This window comes from Anabrus simplex, chromosome 12 (genome assembly GCF_040414725.1).
Source record: "Anabrus simplex isolate iqAnaSimp1 chromosome 12, ASM4041472v1, whole genome shotgun sequence".
Lineage (NCBI taxonomy): Eukaryota > Metazoa > Arthropoda > Insecta > Orthoptera > Tettigoniidae > Anabrus > Anabrus simplex.
Genome location: NC_090276.1, coordinates 75,211,855 through 75,235,159, shown reverse-complemented (window position 1 = coordinate 75,235,159; position 23,305 = coordinate 75,211,855). Strand labels below are relative to the sequence as shown.

The window sequence follows — 23,305 nt, the reverse complement described above, 5'->3', positions numbered from 1 at the left end:
TACCATACCACAGTTGTGGTCCGAGGTGTCTGGATATGATACGACAAGCTTCATTCAAGGCAGTGTCCTCTTTATGGAATGTACAGATTTGGCCCATACAGGACACAAGCACACTCAGCTGCGGATTACACAGTGGCTCGTGTCCTACGCAAAGTGGCCCCTGTTACCAGCTTTGCCTGCATGCCAAAGGAATGGCAGTGTCCTGTCAATGTGAGTGAACTTCACAGCTGAGGAGAACTCAGGCTGTTACTACGGTGGAACAGCGTGATCTGTATTTTGTTAGTACAGTAAAACCTTGTTAACACGAATTCCAAGGAACCAAAAAATCCAGAGTTCACTTAAAAAAAATTTGTGTTAAACGAATACCCAAATTTTTTCATTAGAATATCAAACAATTTAATTTAGGCAACTGGTACATACAGTAGTATAAGACACTACATAAGCAATTTTCAAGGTAGTTGCAAGTCATGTTTGCGAGAAAAATTCACTTTAAATAAGATGCAACACAACTGTCCATGCTAGCAAGTTCTAAAGATGAAGTAGGAAAATGACATGAAGAGAACCCGAAAATTATGAAGTGGAAAATCAACGACCATGTCTGGAAGCTGTAAGTGACCATTTTTTAAAACCTAGTACCATACAATTACTGGATTCTGTTTACAGTGATGATGTTACGCTCTTGAACTTGTCGACCAATGGAAAAACAGGCTTGAAAATTTTGAATGTGGCTTAACCTTACAAAGATTGAATCAATACGGTGCAGTGCCAAAAGCCTCCTCGGAGTCTACTACGGTTCATGTGCTCCGAAAGTGATCCTTCATTTGCAACATATTATGGCAATGCATGCACCAACCCTTCACGTAACGTGTTTTATATAGCCACTGAGTGATAAACTCAATGGGCTAGGAACTTTTCTGGTCTCAGGTCCCAATGATTTTGATTTCCCTCTTGTTGCCGTTTTGAGTCTGTCTCCTGTCAACTGGCCAGAGAAAATGTAGCTTCCATGAATGTCTCAGTCTGTGTGGAAGTTGATGTACGGTTGGTACCAAGTAATGCGATTTGGGCCACTAACAGTGTCTCTCAATGTTATGAAAAATGCTCTTCACAGGGTTAGCTATGCCGCAATAGCACTTTTTGGCCCAGCGAGGAAAGCAATGGCAAACTACCTAACTCCTCATCTTGCCTAGAACACCTCATTTTTCTACAACATTCGGTGGTGCTAGAGATCGGGCCAGCTAGGAAGACATCTGGGAGCGCACGTGCACTTTGGACTGTCTCGCGTAGCCTATCCCCTCCTAACAGAGCTTCTGCTACAAGGACAGTTCAGTGCATAAGTTTACACTCAGCTGCCGCACTCTGCTTTCTAATTTCCCGTTGAGTAGTAACTGTGGTTAGTGGTGGTGTACGTTAGGCCTATCTGTGACAGTATGGAAGGCGTTAAAAGCAGCGTGCATCGTAAGGTGCTGAAGTGTCAGACTCGTGCAGCAATCTTGAACGTTATAGACTTTATGGAAAGGGAGGCAATGGAAGAAAAGTTCGTGATAGATTGTAAAAAAGTGCAGGAAAGAGTAGCAGCAGCTGTTGGAGTGTCAGAAAGTTCTTTGGTACGGATTAAGATCGAAAAACGAAAGAATAAGGAAAACCTATGGATAGTCTGTTTGAAACACCAAACAAAAACAGAATGCGCACAAAGAATATTACTGGATTGGACGACTTTGACGAAGGTGCCGTACGTCGTATTGTTTGCATTTTTTATTTAGATGAAAAATGTTTACCTACAGTTTCGAAAATTTGTGTAAAGTTAGGTAAAGACTTAAAGTTCAAAAGATCCAATACTAGTGTCAACCGAAATCTTAGATCATTAGGATATCATCAGAAAAAACTAACACTAACAAGTGCATCCTAATGGAAAAACATGACATAAAATACAAAAGGTTTGTTTATTTTAAAAAATGCCCAGTATCGGGCGGAGGATAGTTGTACACGCTGGTGGTGAAGTGGGTTTCATCGAGAGAACTGTCTGCTAATCTGAAAGTCTGGCAGCAAGAGTGGCGACTACCACGATGACATGAATAGTGACTTTTTTTAAGAGAATGGAAGATATGAGAGATAACTTCCACCTCGCAGTGTTCGTGATTGACAACGCGTCATATCACAACAAGGAAGTAGATCGTGCTCCACCCTCCAGTTCACGGAAAGTGACGATCTCCTGCCTAGTGAATAGGAGCATTCCACACCATGAGACGATGTACAAACACGAGCTTTATGAGCTTATCAAACTGCACAAGCCGGCACACAAAACCTACGTCCTAGATGAACTCATGGAACAGTTCGGACACTCGGTAATTCGACGGCTCTCATATCACCCTGAATTAAACAGTACTGAAATAATGTGGGCAAAAGTGAAGAACTGGGTAGCTTCTCACAACGTCACCTTCACTATTGACGACGTAGAGAAACTCACTAGACAGAAATTCGCGTCAATATCCACTGAAGACTGGAACATAAGGGATGGGGAACATTTTGAAGACATTATGGAGTCCCTTGCGATCCAGCTAGGAGCCGACGACACGTCATCCAGTGAGGACGACAGAAGTGATGACGGAGGACTCAGTGGAATTGAAGAGATGTAGTGGACATAATAAAACAAGAATGTGCTCATTTTGTGAATAATTACAGTGTCATTATTTTATTACTTATTTCTAGTGCCATTTAAGTTATCTTCATATACATACGTTGTCACTCAGCATATGTAGACCCTTTATGGTGTTTCTTTTCATGAGTTATATTTTGTTTCTGTACCTGAGAACAATTATATAATTATATATGTTATATCGTTAAGTCACTTTTCTTATTTTACAAGAAAGCAACACAATACTGGCATTAAGGAGCTAGGGACAAACGATCATATAGTCTAACACTGCTTTCTCGCCTCAAAGCAAAAGTTATTATTATTATTTCTTAATCTTCTTATCCTCCAGGGTCAGTTTTTCGCTCTGACCTCTACCGCCTGAAGGGTAGTGTCCTGGAGCGTGAGACATTGGGTCGGGGGATACAATAGGGGAGAATGACCAGTACCTCGCCCAGGCGGCCTCACCTGCTATGCTGAACAGGGGCCTTAGTGGGGGATGGGAAGATTGGAAGTGATAGACAAGGAAGAGGGAAGGAAGCAGCCGTGGCCTTAAGTTAGGTACCAACCCGGCATTTGCCTGGAGGAGAAGTGGGAAACGACAGAAAATCACTTCCAGGATGGCTGAGGTGGGAATCGAACCCACCTCTACCCAGTTGACCTCCCGAGGCTGAGTGGACCCCGTTCCAGCCCTCGCACCACGTTTCAAATTTCATGGCAGAGCCGGGAATTGAACCCGGGCCTCCGGAGGTGGCAGCTAATCACGCTAACCACTACACCACAGAGGCGGACATTTTTATTATTATTATTATTATTATTATTATTATTTTGTTTCACCCTCTTTGGGGTATGTTGAATCAATTCTTTCTCTGTGTTGTGTTCTTTTCTTAGTGCCCAGTATTTCTTCATTTCTTCTCGTCTTCCGAGATAATAGATTTGGCTTTTAATGTAGATTTGTTTTGGAAAGTTATGTTTTCTTCTTTAGTTATTGCTTTAGCTGTTCGACCAAATAGTGAATTTTCTGTAATTTTACCATGTCTTTTTCAGTTTCTTTAAAATAGTTCGGTTTTGTTTAGGGTTACGGAAGAAGTCAAGATTTGTTCGGTTAATCATAGAGTTCATTCTAAGGAGAAGATGACCGTAAAAGCTTATCCTCCTTCTTCGCACAGTTTCTGAGAGTTTTTCAATTTTCTTGCAGCTTATTATTATTATTATTATTATTATTATTATTATTGAGTTATTTTACATCACGTGGCTCAGGTTATGAAGCCTGGTGTTATAGCAAACTGTATTTTACACTGTACATCTACAGCGTCGTAAAGTTAATTTTACATCAAATTAAAATTTAAAAATAAGGACTACGCAAATTGATACACGGAAACAATTTTGACAGCTACTGTAATAAGAGGTTAAATCATGTTCTAACTCCTTCAATCTATCTGTCATCTGTAACACTTCTAAATGCATTCATTTCGGCTAGGTATGTCTGTAATTTACAGCCAGAAGGGAATTCTACTCACTGAAAATATGCGGAGTGTTACATGTCAGTTATAACAAATATTTCGGGTCAACTGTAAGTCGCCACAACACTGAGCGAGAAGGGGAAGTCAGCGTCCTCGCTCCCACGGCTGTACTTCCTCACTCGCACAGTTCCCCTCACCGGACGTTTTCCTAGCTGGTCCGATCTTTACCTAAGGATCCAAACAGCTTTTGGGCTGATGGCCTAACAGACAGATTTTCATTTGATTCCAAACATGCAGTCCACACCAATCAGAATAATAATGTTATTGGTTTTAATGCCCCACTCACTACTTTAATGGATTTTGGGGATGCCGAGGTGCTGGAATTTTGTCCCATACGAGTTCTTTTATGTGCCAGTAAATCTACAGACACAAAGCTGATGTATTTGAGCACCTGCCACGTGCTCTACCGTCAGAGCTACTCAACCCAGCATACTATCCAGAGAACAGGCACTGTGACAGTTTTACACAATACATGGTCTGTACTAGTCCCATGGAGGTATATCATTTGTATAGATTGCAACAAAATAGTTACAACCAGCAATCTTTGTTCACTCCATTATTAACAAAATTTCCATCATATTACAAGATTACAAAATTAAGACACAAACAGTAGGTGTAACAAAGTTATCCTGATGTAACCCTAGAGGAGGTTAAGGAATGGTCTCAGGTGAAACATAAATTCATCTAAATCACTGACCATGTGCAAAGCTCCATCCTTCTGGCGAGGATCAGCGTTGGGGGAAGTCAGCACCTGCATTACGAAGTGCATCGTTTTCTGCAACATGTCCTTCCTCTTCGTACAGCAAGAGTGCAGTAACGTCTGAGCTGCAGTGACGGGAGAGACAAAGTCCTCGAAGATATCTGTGAAGACAAAGATTTCAAAATATATATATATATATATATATATATTAGAAGAAACAATCAAGGTAAACAAAGTATGTGTTTTTAAGTCATCAATGAACCACGTGTCATTTCATATTACAGTTGCAATATGTCTAATGTTCCAGATCGTGCCTAGCTGGAGAGAAAGAATTGATTTGCCATTCCGGTACATTACAATAAGAAGAACATCTACCAGGCACTCATTTCAAAGGCACAGTGAGATTGATTGATCCGCTCTGTTTGCATTTGGACAAGAAGAATCATAGGACGAGTTTATTCAATAGTTACATTTGAATATTGAATTTTCACGACCGCATTGTAATAGAAACAGACTTTCAACGTATTAGGTCGTGTTACGTACATGTAGTACGTGTTGAAGAGATGTTAAGTACAGAAAAAAATGGCCAGCCGGACACCAGTGGGATTCGAACCCACAACCTCCCGATTTCGCGCCGGTTGCTCTACCAATTGAGCTATGGTGGCCTAGGCCATCTTTGTTCTGTTTGAAAGGATCTGAGCAACAGGTCTGGCACTGCTGCTAGCACACTGTAGAGTGCGTTTAAGTCGCCCGTTGTGGGGCATGTCAATGAATATTGAATTTTCACGACCGCATTGTAATCGAAACAGACTTTCAATGTATTAGGCCGTGTTACGTACATGTAGTACGTGTTGAAGAGATGTTAAGTACAGAACAAAAATGGCCAGTCAGACACAGGTGGGATCCGAACCCACAACCTCCCGGTTTCGCGTCGGCTGCTATACCAATTGAGCTATGGGGGCACCCAACGCGAAATTGGGAGGTTGTGGGTTCGGATCCCACTGGTGTCCGGCTGGCCATTTTTGTTCTGTACTTAACATCTCTTCAACACGTACTACATGTACGTAACACGTCCTAATACATTGAAAGTCTTTTTCGAAAGTTACATTTCATGGGGCAACACATTCTAAATGTGTTTTATGAGGTGGAAAGCCCATTATTAAGTGGACGATAAGAACTTCTGAGCAGGATTTTTAACAGAAAGAAGACCCTAGATGTTAACTGTTTTATTTCAATTTCATCCAAAAGATCAACAGTGGTTTTTGATACAATTTTTTAAAGTGCTTCCTCAACATTAAGAACAAACATAAGATCTAATAATAATATTTAGACAGGCATTATTAAAGAAACTTTCTAGTGTGTATGTATTATCATGTTCATTTTCCGTTTCCAGCTTCTCGGGTCGGGCTGTGAATCAAGGACCTCCATCGCTGCCTGTCTCTCCATCACTTCTTTTTTTAAGTACATCTTCTGGTCCCCCCCCTCTTCTCTATGCACTCCCACACTGAATCTCTCCACCTCTTTCGGAGCCTTCCTCGTGGTCTCATTCTTGTTAAGTCCTCTGAAAAAGCTTTTTTTTGGCATTTCTCCCATTCTAATCATATCCCCATACCACTTTAGGTTTGTTGTTTCTATCCTGTCTTGGAGTTTCAAGATTCCTGTCCTTTTCCTTATCTCTTCATTTCTAATTCTATCCTTTCTGGTCTTGCCCTCGATACCTCTTAGGAATTTCACCTCTGCTGCCTGTATTCTACTCTCCTCTCATTTTGTTGTAGCCCACGATCCAGCTGCATAGGTTAGTATGGGTTCATAATAGGTTGAATATAATACTTTCTTACATTTCTTCGGGGCATCTTGGCTCCACAAAATACCCCTTACACTCTGGTAGAAGCTGTTTGCTTGTTGTATTCTTTTCCCAATACCCTCGGTAATCTTTCCATCCTCTGTGATCACACTTGCCAAGTACTTGAAACTTTTAACCACTTCCAGAATTTTACCATTCAGTTTTACGTGTATGTATGTGTATTATAATTTTTTGTCTTTAACTGTATGTTTTTAGTTTAAGTTACATTAATAGATCTTAGGATACGAGGAATTTTGGTTTATGATGTCAAGTTCGCTGATGAAGAGATTGGCTTATATCTCGAAACATGTACAAATAATAATGATGTAAACTAAATACTGACCAGGCAACTACTTGCGGCATTTTTCAGAAACTTAGTGAATACGGACCAATTGAAGACCAAAAATGGTCAAATTTGTCGATGTGTGTAAAGTTTCACTGATATTACTTTTTGATCAGAATCTGTACCAGTATCAGTAGATTTTTCACCAAATTGTTAAAGATGAAGTCGGTACATTTCCAGAACGGTAGATATAGTGTGTTTTATTAGGGTTTGTAGACCAACTGTAATGTAAAGTAATGTAAAGAATGATTGCTGGTACAAACAGGTGGGAACAATGGCAGGATGGTACTCGGAATGAGGAGATAAAGGCTAATTTAGAAATGAACTCGATAGATGAAGCTGTACGCATAAACCGGCTTCGGTGGTGGGGTCATGAGAGGCAAATGGTGGAGGACAGGTTACCTAGGAGAATAATGGACTCTGCTATGGAGGGTAGGAGAAGTAGAGGTAGACCAAGACGACGATGGTTAGACTCGGTTTCTAACGATTTAAAGATAAGATGTATAGAACTAAATGAGGCCACAACACTAGTTGCAAATTGAGGATTGTGGCGACGTTTAGTAAATTCACAGAGGCTTGCAGACTGAACGCTGAAAGGTATAACAGTCTATAATGATAATGTATGTATGTATGTATGTATGTATGTATGTATGTATTTTACAATCGGCTTTACGTCGCACCAATACAGATAGGTCTTATGGCGACAATGGAATAGGAAAGGCATAGGAGTGGAAAGGAAGCGGTCGTGGCATTAGAGTACAGCCCCAGCATTTGCCTGGAGTGAAAATGGGAAACCACAGAAAACCATCTTCGGGGCTGCCAACAGTGGAATTCGAACCCACTATCTCCCGCATGCAAGCTGACAGCTGCGCGCCTCTAACCGCACGGTCAACTCCCCCGGTGAAGTGTATTCTGGAGAGCAGCAAATGCGACTTTTCAAAATTCTCCGTCTTCAACACTAATCTTAAGTGGTCCGTTTGCATGCTGTTCTCTTCAATCACTAATTAGTGCACTGGGTTGTTCAATGGAACGGCATAACGCAAACAGGGTCTCTTGTAATGAACGGAATGTGTGGTACACTAATGTATTCATAAAGGATGCAGGAGACAAAAATATGTAAACTAAATGTCGCATTACATTCTGTTACAGTGTGTAAACAAGAAATGATAAACATGACCTTACAAGGTACAAATTTTACCTCAAAACAGTCCTGATGCAACACCCAGCAGTACCAAATATGCATTCTAACACAGTGGTTTCACTTGATTCTTCACCATAACTTGTACAGTCAAAGTCCATAAAAGCGAGAATTCATAACTGTTAAAAATTTACTCGCTATAGTGGATTTTCCTTATATATCCAGTTTTTTCGTGTCGGGGGAAAAATCCCACACACATTAAAATCAGAACGAAATGGCAATCAGATTGTTTAAAACATGCGTTTTCACAGATTTATATACTACAGCTTACTTGTTAGGTCTTTTTTTTTTTTTTCAAGACACCATGAACACGTATGTTAAATTTCATTCTGAAAAACTGGACTAGTATCACTCGAGTGGCTTCTATGGCAAACGTCTGTTTTCTTATTCAAACAGAGTCATCTAACCTGGGAATAGGCTTTCCGAAATTTAACCAGATGCAAGAAAGTACAGTGAAACCTCATGAGGGAATCCCTCATTTAAAAAAAAAAGAGTAATTTTGCTTAACACATCGTAAATCCTAAGTTCCGATGCACATAGTAATAATTCTATATAAAAATACCTCACTTATCGCATCACAAATTTTCGCTATTACCGCATAGTACGATCACATTTTTCCTAGCTCTGAAAATGACCTTTATCATCCCTTGAGAAAGGAACATATTTCCAACACAGATTAGAGACTTCGTCTGGTCAGAGAAAGTTGTGCAAAAACGAGAAATAGCTTTGAATTCCTGAACTTTACTGCATATATTACAATTTCGGGAAGCAAGCAGTTAGCCTCAGAAAAGTTCAGTTTTGCTTTCTGTTTTTCACTAATATTGCTGAATAACCCAGAAAGCCTGTTTGTATTTTGCATTCCATTCAGAAGTTAGAAATTTATTCTGTGTTGAGTGATACATTGAAGGGTAGTGAATATTTCTCACACGAAAGTCTCTGTATGGATTAGGAACACAATCATGTGAAGCTAACTAGCGTGGTCATATTATTGTGTAGGCCAGGTATGGATACTGAAAAAGTTGGGATATCTCTTACTAATGAAGACAAAATTAAAATCCAGAAAGTGGACAGGCACCCTCATCTGTCAACGGTGGTGTGTATGTTGAAACTCCCACCTTCGAGTTTCAACTCTAGCTGATCAAAATGTTGTCGCATTCGAGATGACTTGCGACGTAATTCTCTCACACATGGCCAAGTTTAAACTCCAAATAATTCATGGTCAAAGAATGTGACCAGAAAACAATGCTTAATAACCTACAGGTCCAAAATATAAGGCATCAGCAGACATTTGTTTAGAAAGAGTGTGATCTATAAATAATGCGCCAATACTTTTATGGAAGCCAGTGCAAATGTTTTTTATATTTGTTGTCTGGTGTTTTATACACCTTTTAATATGTTATTTAATACGCACGAGTGAAAAAGGTTTTCATATTCGTTCTCTCATCTTCTTCACGCCTTTTAACATTCTCATCTTTCGAAACACCAGATAGCCTGTATCTCACCGTACCCGTACATATAAGGCGTAAAATGTACACGTCAGAAAAAAATTTATATTCCTGTTGGGCAGTTCCGATTCGGGTATTCAATAGCATGTTTTCTTGTTTAACACATTCTTTCCTTGTCCTGGGCAGAAACATCAAAACAAGGTTTTACTGAATAAGCTAACCTCTGAAATCGGTCATCCTTTCTGCACCGTATTGTGTTAATAATGTTATTGGCTTTACGCCCCACTAGCTACTTTTACGGCTTTCGGAGACACCGAGGTGCTCGGATTTTGTCCCACAGGAGTTATTTTACATGCCAGTAAATCTAGCGACATGAGACTGACGTATTTGAGCACCTTCAAATACCACCAGACAGACCCAGAACCGAACCTGCCAAGTTGGGGTCAGAAGACAGGATCTCAACCGTCGGAGCCACTCAGCCCGGCGCGCCATATATGGGTTTTTTTTTTCCTAGTGGCTTTATGTCGTGTGCCATATTTTGAGGTGTATCACATTCTTACTCAATTTTAGTACATAACATTAAATTGATCTTTTACTTTAGCCTTTATTTCTAACGAGTTAACTACTACTATCGGCCACGTTATTTACACGTTTATTATGAAAACATGTTCTCTTTCATTTTCGAATTAAAGAAAATAGTCAACGATTATTACTAAAGTACCGACATTCCCTTCGAGTTTGAATGTATGAGAGAGCTCGCTAGTGCACATAGCGTGAAAACTATACCAAAGATGATCGTTCGCGTTCAATGTGATTGCGGGAGTGCATAAAAGGAAATAACACACGCTTAATCGCTCATAACAATGGATGCATCAGTGATAGGGTTCTCGCAGTAACCAAAGGATAATACACAGTTTAATTTTCAAGGGACAGGAAAAAAAATCTTATAACGGAGTTCTCACTATATGCCATACTCGCTATAGCGGACTTCTACTCGTAGGAAAAATTACACCTACGTTCGTATCTCACAAGTCTGTCCTTTCTATATGCCTTCCACAGAATACGTATTCAGCCTGTTATAATGAAAAAGGCCATAAAACTAAAAACAATGTGTGCTTCATGTCACCAGACAAATGTTGAAACATGCAAGTTGAACCAGGAAAGTTACAGCCCTTCTCTAAAGGTTCATGTATTTTTTCTGAAACCAATGTGAAATTTGTTGTTACATATGACTTCACTGTTTCTGCACAACTTCCATTTGTTTACGACCCATTCAGTTATGTTTTTCACAATTTTCTCCCTTTTATTCGGACGTTACAGAATAAAAACATGCTCAGGCATGGACGCCACTATATTGTCTACAATGCCATAAATTTGTAGCAGACATAAACAAGAGCACACAAAGTCAGAATATGTATTTTATTCACCGAGAATGTTCATTTTCCCTATGGATGAATTTTAAAGGTGGAATGTGAGAGTTTTGGCAAATCGCAAATAATACGATACTTCGGCATTCAATAGCCTTATATTCAATAGCATGTTTTCTTGTTTAACATGTTCCCTTTCCTTGTCCCGTGCAGAAACATCAAAATGAGGTTTTATTGAATAAGCTAACCTCTGAAATCAGTCATCCTTTCTGCACTGTACTATGTTAATAATTTATTTCTAACGAGTTAACTACTGACATTGCAAAACAAGGAGTATACTACCATTCTTTGATCTCGAAATTCAAAGTTGATTGGAATCTGCCGTTATTCATCTGAGCGCCTCATTTATAATGAATATGCTTTTACCACCAAACTTGAATTTTCTACAATTCTTTCTACATGTAGCCTACTGCAAAATTTTATAAAACGTTCCCTTCTTCATTCTCGGATGAATTCATATGGTTCCAAATAAGCCTGATTCTCGATTTCCTAGACTTGGAGGATTCATACACTTAAAACATTTCACAACATACAGTGTGCAGCAACATTTGGATACTCTCAGAACACAATAAATTGAATGCCACCAAATCAGAACAAAAATACAAACTGTGCCCCATCACTAAAAGTGCCACGCTGCCAGCAGAAAGACTGCCTGTTTTTTAAAAGTAACTCATTTAAAGCCATATATTTTTTTGTCATGGAATTAAAAATGTCCACTATTGAGAACTGTCCACTATTCAAAGGAGTCAGTTATGAGAAGTTCCACTGTAATAAATTGCAACTTCAACAAAAAATAAATGTTAACTTACCACCTCTATTCAGTCAGAATTGAAAAGGAAACAATGGAAAGTGTTAGTTCCGAATCTTTTTACTTCTCCTTGAGGTGCCCTGACAATTATTCTGAAGTTCTGATTTTGCATATTCCAGAGTAAATTCTCTTTGTTGTCACACCAATTTCGTAAATTTCCAAGCCACGATACACGACAGCTTTCGGATCCACGTTTACCTGCAATCTTACCAAGGAGTACCAACTGCAAGAGTTTCTATTTTTCACCCCTCATACAATGACCAACATATACAAGCCTTGAGGGAAAGGAAAACCTCAGTTGTTTAATTCATCCTTTCCATCACTATGGTATTCCTGATCTTTTCAGTCCATAAGCTTACACCTGCAACACCATATTTCAAAAGACTATTTTTTTTTGCAATGAGTCTGTTTTACAATCCATCCTTCTTTGATGGAAAGACATAACAATGGAGAATGTGAAATCTAAGATCAAGACTGAGTTGCTTGCTGCAAAGTAGGTTTTTCATTTTAACAATTATGCTTTGCACTTGCTTGACTGACTTTGATAGCAACCACGATATGTTCAATATGAAACACGCTACTATTTCTTTACCAAGCATGTTGATGTTCCTGTTCCTACTTTGACTTCTTTAATATTAATTTTCAAACCTCCGTTGTTGCAGGTGATGACTCGAGCAATGTTTGCAAATCTTCTGCTGTTTTAGCAAGAACTGTGCCGCCTGCATTGAGTAAGTTGTTTATATGTTTTCCATTCACTCAGTTACATAATCATTTCAGGATAATGTCAAACAGGAGATGGGATAAAATACAACCCTTGAGAACCCCCTATGAATTTCTATTTCATAGGAACTCTTGGCCTTCATTTCTAACACTGGCCTTTTGGTTCCAGTAAAGTTTGACTACGATTCAAATACTTCTGCTATCAAGGCTGATCTTTTGCGGAATCAGTAAGTTTCTCATGCTGTACTTTAGTGAATGCCTTCTCATAATCTACAAAATAAGCCTACACATCTGTATTCATGTCACAGCATCACTGGATTGAGACTTGCATGCAGAACAAGGCATCTATTCCTGAAACCAAACTGTGATTCTGAGATGGAATCTTCTTTACTGGTTCTCTTAATTCCACACATATAATTGCAAAGAATTTAATATGACTTGGAAGGATAATGATCTCCCTTACTTACCAAACTTCACTCTGATGTATTCGTAAGGATCAGTGTTCCACAGCTCTTCGTCAGCTTGTGAGTAAGACAGGATAGGGAATAATACGTCCTGAACTATAGCGAACATGTTTGGTTTCAGGAACTTCCACGAGAAAGCATGGCTCACTCTGTAGAACAAAACATTCATATTCAATAAGCAAATAAAAAATAATCCCCATAATAAACAGCTAATCAAAACATGCCTAAATACAGTGAATAAAAGATGAAAAATGTGGAATGAAAATCAGTGTGGAATAGAGCAAGACTCTAGGGATGTCATGAGGAAAGAGAAGGGAAGGTCACTAAAGCCAAGTTTAATAACTTGGGGGAATTGGTGGAGACTGTCAAGTACATGCGAAGTGAACTACTGCAAACTGAACAAAGGATGCCCAGATCAGATCAAGGTACAGAGTGATTCTATCACAAAGTCAATGAAAACAATATGGGTATTACATATCCATAACATATGAAGCAGAGACCTGCTTAATGACAGAGACACTAAAGCCAAACACAGGTACCAAAAATGAAATACTTGACGTGGTGAAGGAAACAAGAAAGGACAAAGTGAAAAACAGAAATTAAAGTGGAAAAGTGATTTTAAAAAGAACAGGCTTAGTTAGTTTAGTTACAGTAGAACCTTGATTATACGTTCCCGGAAACTATGTTTTCCCATATTATTCGTTCAAATTACGGTGTCCCGCGAGCATCCAAATTAAATCGCGTAAAACTCCCACATTATCCGTTCCTCAAAGAAACGATTTCCCGGAAACCGCCAAGAAATTTCAGTCCCATCAACGTTAAATCCTCTATCATGTGTTTTTCAAGAAACTGTATCTCACAAAAGGACGACTACGGTATATTTACGGATCTTGGTGCTAACGTCCCATCATTGCGGCAATTTGAGGAAGTAGCCTACTGTTCCGTACTGGAAAAGCGATCGGCGATGAAATTGCATAATGGACCATCTTAACATCGCATTCAGGTGGTATTGTTTAGAGAATCGTCTGAAATCATAAAGAAGAGAGTGTCCAAAACAACTGCAAAGAGACAGAGCGCATTTTGGCAGTTCTTCTTGAAGACTGAACGAGTCCTCAAATGTTCGTACTTGCAAAACATCTACATTATGTCCAGGGTTACATGTTTATTTTTTATACTTTTTCCGACTGTATCACTGAACAGGTTTTCGGCACTTCCCTCAGGGCACTGTAAAGTCACTAGGCTTTCAGGCAGGAATCGAAACTGCTCCTTAAGTACTAACACAAATTAGTTATTTTAATATTATCGTATACGATTATGTTACAGTATTGAGACCAGAAGCTTACATACTGTACATAAAGTCATGGGACGTTTTGGGATTGCCTATTACTGTTTTGGTCCTAATGTAAAACTGGGAATTTCATGTTCTGGTGCTAAAATGTTATAAAAACTGCAGGTTTTTTTTTGCGCATGTTACATTTTAAAACTTTGATCATTTCGCAGTCGTACCAACTTTTACAGCGAGCACGCTTTCCAGCTGAGTCAAGGTCACGAATAATCGTAATTTCGGAAGTGTTAATGATATTTTTTCTCTTTCCAATTTGATTGTGATTAGTGATGGGCAGAACTGATTAGAATGCATTCGTGAACTTGAGGATTGATACATTCAAAACCATATTCTCGAGTTCAACATAATCTTTAAAAGTCAATGTAGGCCTAATTTACGCGGTACAAGATTTCCATAAACTCACAACGAATAGTATACTGGCGAGAAAATTACAATGGAAGATTTAAAAAAAAAAAGGATTTCGTCATCATGTTGGGAGCTTTCGTGACTAATGTGCTTTATTTTATTAGATTAAAGAATTAAAACTACTTGTGGTCGATTGTTGTTTGGCTTGGCATTATTTTACAGGTGTTAGATTTTTCAAAGTGATTGGCTGATCAAAGTCGCTGAACTGAAAGAAGTTTTTGGAAGAAACTGACAAAGATTTCCCGGTAAAAGTGAGTGTAAAGTTTCGAGATTTTTAAGTCGCAAACTGGTAATTGTTTGAAGCCTACCCCGCAGTCCAACTTGTCTGCCTCTCACCTGGAGGGCCCGGGCTCGATTCCCAGCCAGGTCAGGCATTCTTACCTGGATATGAGGGCTGGTTCCAGGTTCATTCATTCCATGATTACCTTTAACTGAGGAGCTATTTAATGGCGAGATGGCGACCCCGGTCTAGAGAGCCAGGAATAACAGCCGAGAGGATTCGTCACATTGACCATGCGTCACCTCGTAATCGGCAGACCTTCGGACCGAGCAGCGGTCGCTTGGTAGGCGGAAGGCCATAAGAGCTGTAGTTTGGTTTGGTTTAAGGGTGTTTGTAAGATTGTAAGTATACATATTTCATTTTTTGTGATGTTTAGCCAAATAGTTGATGGTTCATTCATACCCGGACTTTCCGTTTTCCCGTGTTGTATATTTTTTCCCCGGAGTCCCTCCAAAAACGTAGAATCGAAGTTTCACTGTATGGTAAAAGGATGAAGAAAGAATGCCAGAACAGATGGAAAGGGAAATAAAGGGGAAGAGAGCCTGAGGATGACTGAGACCGCTTTGGATGGAACACAATGTTGGATGGGGAGTGGTAGAATGATAGGAGCACGAAGGTATCAGCAGTGGCCTGAATTAAGGTATAGTCCTAGCATTTTGCTTGCATGAAAATAGGAACCTACAGAAAAAAATCTTCAGAGTCGCTGGTAGTATTTTAAATGTCACGATGAGACAGGAGCGAGCTAACACAGACAAGCAGCCAGAAGGGTATGTACACCAAGAGGAAAATTATTAATGTTGTCTACAAGGCCAATCGCCATAAATTCAAAATTCCTTCCTTACAGTCGAGGCCAGTCGCTAGTAAAGCTATGAGGAAATGTGGCTTGAAAACAAAGAGACAGATGACAAATTAATCAATACAGACGTATAGGTGATACTGGCAAAATTATTCAATACAGCATGTAATATTGACGTGACATTGATAAAAACACTGCACTGCTCTTGTCTCCTGTTAGTGAAATATACAATGAAACATTTCTTAAATAAACAAAACAAAATTCACTCAGATTATACTAACAAGGGTAAGCCAAAGTTATTGGGTCGCTGATTTCATTCAACTTTGTACAGTGATCTACGTCAAAAATAAACAGACACGTATCCGAGAGTTTTATGCCACTGGAATTTCCTTAATGGGAAATGGTCTTTTAAATTAGACAGCCTGCAAACCTCCTGGCAATGTGCGTGAGAATACATGTAGAGGGTATTTCAGGTTTGACGAGTTCCTTTCGCTCACTTTTTACTTATCTCTATAACATATTTCAGAAACACTGGTATTCACTGATGATTATACTCCAATAATTACAACATTAATATTACAAGTCTTCTGGGTTGGGTTATGAATCAAGGACCTCCACAGTCTCTCTCTCTCTCTATACCTCCCTTGTGCCAAAAAACAAATCATAGCACAAGTGCATTCTTTTTAGTTCTACTGTTTCCTTGTAAAACATAAACCATGTCACACTCTCCCCATCTCTCATCATATCTGCAGCAGTGGGCAAGCCACAGTGGCAAGGAGAGGTGACTAGTAAACAAGCTTATGATACAGCTTATATTTAATCTATGCATTTCCTATTCTTGTAAGGACAAAAAGCAAAAAAGAAACGGAAAGAAGAAGAAAAAAATGAGGCACAAATCACCAAGATGTATGGAGGCTCTTTAAATAAGAGCCAATGGCACAAACTCTCATAGAAGTATTTGTTTATTTTTCATGGTTAAATGAAATGATTGACCACATATCTGTGATCTCTTGTTAGTAGTAGTACTTGTACAAGTGTTACACCTACCCTTGGTTGATGTAATTCAGCGTTTGCTGGAGTACGCGTGGCGAGACATAGATCTTTCTTCGGTACTGGTCAAGAATTCTTAACAGAACTTCTAAAATTCCAGCTGAGAAGGTTTTCAAGTACCATTCCGCGAACTCCTTGTACTCCTTGGTGACGCTTCCTGGACTTCCATATCTACCAAAACAGACCATTATAAAGTGTCACATTTATTCTGAACATTTTCACAAAATACAGTATTTTTCATCTTGGTCTTAGGAAAGAAATATTCAAAATTCATTACATTACAAGATATTAGAATCATTCCGTATTGACGGTTTTCACTTTACAATGGCGAAAAATGAGAGTACCCTCCTATTCAATACATCAATCAAAATGCACTAGACAAACCAATTTTTTTAAATTTTCAGCTTTAAAATGAAATGGCGTACGGCTTTTAGTGCCAGGAGTGTCCGAGGACAAGTTTGGCTCACCAAGGGCAGGTCTTTTGATTTGACCCCCGCAGGTGACCTGCACATCATGATGAGGATGAAATGATAATGAAGATCACATATACACCCAGCCCCCATGGCAGCAAAATTAACCAATGATGGTTAAAATTCCCGACCCTGCTGGATATTGAACCCGGGACCCCAGAAACCAAAGGCCATCACGCAAACCATTTAGCCATGGAGCCGGACAGCTTTGAAACATGGGTTGTAAGCTCAGGAAGGTGAAAGGGAGTGTTTGAAGTTGTTTTTTTTTTTTTTTTTTTTTTTTTTTTACAAAATTTGTGTTACGAAGTGGCATCACACCTTGAAAACATTTGACGTATTTATGAAGGTTTTCACTATTTTGGAAACAGATACTACAAATTATAGATAGGTGCATGTTTGTGCGCAGTTTGTCTGAGAACATTTTGAATTCCAGAAAAAGGTACTTTTGAGAAAAAGCAAAGCTGGAGTGAGTGAGTGGGCCCAGATGGAGGGATGCACAGGAAGCACTATGTGCTCTAAACTACGGCCCTTCAGTTCAACAACAAACAGAACAGTCCCTTTGATATCAGCCTTGCTGTTTGTGCAGTGGAGAATAATTCGCTGCAGAGCTAGAATCAAGGACTCCTTATTACCAGTCGTTTTATTTCCTGATTAAACCACACCCGGGCGACTGGAGTGGGGCATTGATGATTATGATATTTCATGATTAGGAATAATATTATGGTTTTTATCATGAAGGATGTGCTGAACAGCATCCCATATGAACAAAAAAGAGAATATTTTTCCTGTATTCTACTTAAAGCTACTATACACCATGGAAGTTACCACACTGTTTCCCAGCAGATTAATCTGCACAATGAGGTGGATCACAACAACTAATGATGGTAAACAAATGCGGTATTATTGAATATGAACGTGAGCCATTCGAGAGTAGTATTCAGACGTAGTTTATGTAGATGTAGGGTACCACAGTAGTCAGAAAACTGCTATCAGTAATTATGTAACATGAGAGCACAGCTACTTGATAAGCAGCGCAGTACTCAAATCTTATCTGTAGCCTTTTGTCCCAAAATCCCAGTTAAGCCACTTTACCGGGCGAGTTGGCTGTGCGCTTGCACCCGGGAGACAGTGGATTCGAACCCCACTGGCAGCAGCCCTGAAGATGGTTTACCATGTTTTCCCATTTTACACCAGGCAAATGCTGGGGCTGTACCTTAATTAAGGCCACGGCCACTTCCTTCCATCCCCTAGGCCTGTCCTATCCCATCATCGCTGTAAGAACTATGTGCGTCGGTGCAACCTAAAGCAAATCGAGAAAAGAAAAAACCCACCCTTAACAGCAAAGAACATGCAAAAATTTGGCTTTACTATAATGTAAGATTCTTCATATTATTTGTGACTATTTCGGATTCTTCATACTTTCACTTAAATTTGTTTATTATAACAAGTAAGCTCCAAGAACCTCCAAATGTGCGTGGAAACTCAACAACTGGGATGAGAGTTTTCATTTTAAAAATTCCACATGCATTGGTCAGTATTCAAACAGTGGCTAGTAGCCTGTCATTGCTGGAAAAGTTCTAGTTCACTTTCCAAGATCACTGGGGCAGTTCTCGAAGGCTCCATCCAAACCATCAGTCTGGATGTATCGACTGCCCAGAAGAGACACCCTTACCTACTCATTTCTTAACTTGTCCATCTTGGATATTAGGAACTTAGTCTATATGGAAGAGACTCTTAGTGAGGTTGCATAAAGGTAAAGATCACTATGAGGTAGGCTCCTCACTTGGTAAAAGAGGGAGTTCTGAAGGTCCACACTCTCCAATTGGTGATCTGATGGTTCGATGCTTGCTGGTCAGTCATCTCTGATCAAAGCTATCAGCATAATTTAATCTCACCGATCTTCAACTCCTAAGACTTGGCCTTCCACGTCATGTGTCTACGACGACAATACAAAAGAAAGTGTTACCTTCCTTTGTATATTTCTCTCGTTCCTAACATCCTGTGATTAAATTTCAACCTAAAACCTTTTATACAATGGCATTTATGGGATGTTTACAATGAATTAGAAATGACAGAAATACTGGCGCATGAAGTGTATCTATATAGAATACTAGCTGATGTACCCATGCTTCGCTACAGGATTCTCAGAAAGACTGTCTTTTTGATTTTTCTCTGAAGTCAAAATAGGTCAATACAAAAATGTTAGTAGGAATGTAGTGATTAAAAGCAATGCTACCATTTAAAATACTTCATCAAATGAAAAACCGCACATTTTCTCACCTTCAACGAACAGTACTACGGTTACCGTTTTGAAAGTCTTCTTCTTCTTCTTTTATGACCACATAGGATCACTTTAGTCAGTCCGTCGTTCAGGTCTCTTTGAAGGGATTGTTCGGGCTTTGCGGTCCTCCCAGTACTTCTTCAGACGCTCCGATCTTCGTGCCCTTTCCTCAGTTGAAAATGTGCGTGTTGTTGGTTTGTTTTGTGTAAGGGTAAAGCGGAGGTTTGTATTCTTGAGTTTTGTATTCAATTTTATCTTATTTTTGGTGTCTTCTGTTGTAAGGCCTATTTCCTTCAGATCCTCTCTTACTTCTCTGATCCATTTACATCCTGTTGTGGTATTTTTTGAGACGAGATTGTGTTGTACTAGTTGTTTCAGAAGTCTTGAGTCCTGCATCCTCATGATATGTCCAAAGAATCCCAGTCTCCTCTTACGCATAGTATCTGTAATGGGTTCTAGCTCTTTGTACACGACTTTGTTAGGTATTAACCGCCACTGTCCATCTTTCTGATATTTTTTGTTGATACAGGTTCTTCCAATCCTCCTTTCAATTTTCTGAAGTCTGTCAGTCTTTGATTGTTTATTCAGGTAAAAGAGTGTTTCTGCTGCATATGTAGCTTCCGGTTTTGTAACTGTGTTGTAGTGTTTTATTTTTGAATTTATTGATAGACATTTCTTTTTGTAGAAACAATAAAACTTTTGTATCCACCTATTCAATACATTAAAAGGAATTATATAGACAAGCAGCAGTCAAACAGCTGAGTGCACTAGAGTAAATGCAGACAGGAGGAGAAAGGATATGTCAACAGACTTTCTTACGTAAACTTTGATGAAATTACCATTTGAATGTCACCAAAGCTTGTTTATCTCCAATTGACAAAGTCCCTGCTTACTTCTGTACGATTGCCCTACACTGGTCGAGACTACAAGCAATTTATGAATTCGACAAATTTGAAGTTAAATATTTAATATAGGACAAAATTCATAACCTACAATCAACAGTGCACATCAGTATTGTCACTTTTATGGATGAATACTGTAATATTTAAACCTAACCTCAGTTGTTTTGAGAGTGTAAAGATTCCAATTCCATAGAATATAATATTGAAAAGTTACACCAGTAATAACAAAATGTTTGAATGTGTATACAACGAATAATTTGAAAACATTAAGCAATTCAACAGATTGTAAAAGTATTGATACTGTATTTTAAATATTAGAATAAGGTTTTAAAGGTTGAAACTTAATTATTATTTTCAATAAGACGACGTAATATACAAACATTTTAATATTTAAGAGGTTTTTCAAAGCTTATTATGGATAAGTTTGTCAATGGCAAACCATAAGTGTAAGTTCTAAAGCAATGTTATCATTTAACCATGTAAGAATATTTATAGATGAAGATGTTCAAAATATGAACGAAACACGTCCTATGTTTTAATATTTAAGCAATAAAATAAGGATGAGTTCTTAATTTTATAATTGTTTTTAATGTATTGAATAGGTGGATACAAATGTTTTATTGTTTCTTCTTTCAGTACTACGGTGCCGATCTAGCAGTCCAACGTTCCAGAGCTGGAATGACCAGGCCGCAGACAGTTGTGAAAACTCCTCTGCCATTATTCCGTTAAATATGCACACTGCTCATTCAAATCAGCGCCTCAGAGTAGGGATTGAATAGCTCGAATGCTATGATGAACCAGTGTGTTACGTACCAGTAGTACCAGAAAATTTATGAATCAGAAGAATGGCATACTAAAGAAGAAAGTTATCCAAGTCCCCATCTCTTCCCGCCAATATTCAGGCAGGCTGTTCCACTGGGTACTACCGGGCAAGTTGGCCGTGTGGTTAGGGGCGCGCAGCTGTGAGATAGTGGATTCGAATCCTACTGTTGGCAGCCCTGACGATGGAATTCCGTGGTTTGCCATTTTCACATCAGGCAAAATTCAAGCATCACAATCATCACAAAAACCGTAAATAAAATCGGTACAATACTCGGATCATTCACAATTCACCGTAGTCATCTGAAGTTTGACCATAGAAACTTCCGTCGCTGGCATCTTTCCACAAATAGCCGTCCTCACTACCGTCCACTGAATTTGAAATTCCACATTTCTCAAAGCTTTTGGACACTAGATTGTTGGGAATGCGCGCCCACGCGGTCTTCATCCAGCTGCATATTAGTCCCACTTCAGGACTCTTCACTCGTCCGGTTGGTGTTAATGCATGATCGCCATCAGACATCCATTCGGTGTACAACTGTTTCACTGAAGTTTTAAAAGGCTGGTTCACGCACACATCCAATGGCTGTAGAATAGACGCGAGTCCTCCGGAAATTATCGCAAGATCGGTTTTACTTTTCCTCATCATATCTTTTACGGCGTCAGTTGCATGTTCTCGTTTTTGCAACAAAGCTCCCGGGAGACGTTGCCAAACGCACTGTCCATCCAGCCCGACTCGTGTTCTAACAATAATACCGGACGGCAAGGTTCCGTTTGGAAGTGTTTTCCTTTTCAGAACCACATATGGAGTCTGGTTCCATCCGCTAATACACACAACATTACCGTGCACCGTTGCTTTTCGTTACCACCTGTTCTGATGGTTATACTTTTAGAACACTTCGTATCCACTGTATTTTCAAACAGCATTTCAATATAGACAAGGGGTCTTGTCAGCGTTCCAAATTTGCGACAGCAAATAAGAATTTTGCTTTCTCAAATGAATAATGTGACGCTGAAAGGTCGTTAATTTTTCTTCTTCATACGCCCCAGGGAGAAGACGCGAAATAGACGTATGTCTCCGAATGCACAATCCCTTTCTCCAATATGTTTCGGATCCATCCACGGCTTGCAGTAAAACCCTGTGCTTTGAGTTCTTTAGAGACCTCTAGCACTTTCAATTGACACATTTCACTAGAAACGCCACTTTCTATCACAAATTTGTGGAGTCGTTCTTCGATTTCCAGAAACACTGCACTCCACCCACGGAACGCTCTGCGATCGCCGTTACTTTTTAGAAGTTTTTCCTTCTCCTTCCGCCGATCACAAATACACGATTCATCAACATCATAGTTTCTGCCAATGGCTTGATTTCCGTATATTTCAGCTTCGCTTACAAATTTAAGTTTCTCATACACAGTAAATGACCGCAGATGCCGTTTTGAATCCATCGCTTACTATTAAGACAGCACTTTCACAGGAGAGATACGGAACTCGAATGTGAGCAAGGTAGACTTCCGTAACAAACAGTCTCGACACTCACCAAGTACGATATCCCGCGAGTTCAGCTAGTCGCGCACCCAGCATGCCAACAACACTTGTGAAACAAATGACGATCAAGCATCCGCAGCAGAGGCTTTCATATTTACAGCATATTTACGCATATTCTTTGATTTACCGTATTTCATTACCTTACATTTCGCGTTTACATGCCACTGTAACCATATTGAGAAAAAAAATCGATCTTGTTTTCTAGAATGCAACTAAAACACAATAAGACCTGAATGCCCGTTTACATGTGGTATATTGAGTACCGTAACCGTATTTAAATCTATTTCAATACTCAATGTAAACGTAGTA

The 23,305-nt window shown here is 39.3% G+C and overlaps 1 protein-coding gene and 1 non-coding gene across 2 annotated transcripts in view; both read right to left on the bottom strand.

Annotated features, from left to right (window-relative positions):
* The window catches only part of msk (importin-7 msk), a 198,093-nt gene that overhangs the window by 144,532 nt on the left and 30,256 nt on the right, over window positions 1–23,305 (bottom strand). Inside the window, exons 7-9 of the mRNA XM_067156336.2 lie at window positions 16,974–17,147; window positions 13,104–13,249; window positions 4,850–5,013 (exon numbers count right to left, since the gene is read on the bottom strand). Of these exons, the coding sequence (XP_067012437.2) occupies window positions 4,850–5,013; window positions 13,104–13,249; window positions 16,974–17,147 (484 nt within the window). The remainder of the gene's footprint in view (window positions 1–4,849; window positions 5,014–13,103; window positions 13,250–16,973; window positions 17,148–23,305) is intronic.
* TRNAS-CGA (transfer RNA serine (anticodon CGA)) lies at window positions 5,441–5,517 on the bottom strand. The gene has a single exon. It is a non-coding gene; the product is annotated as a tRNA-Ser (tRNA).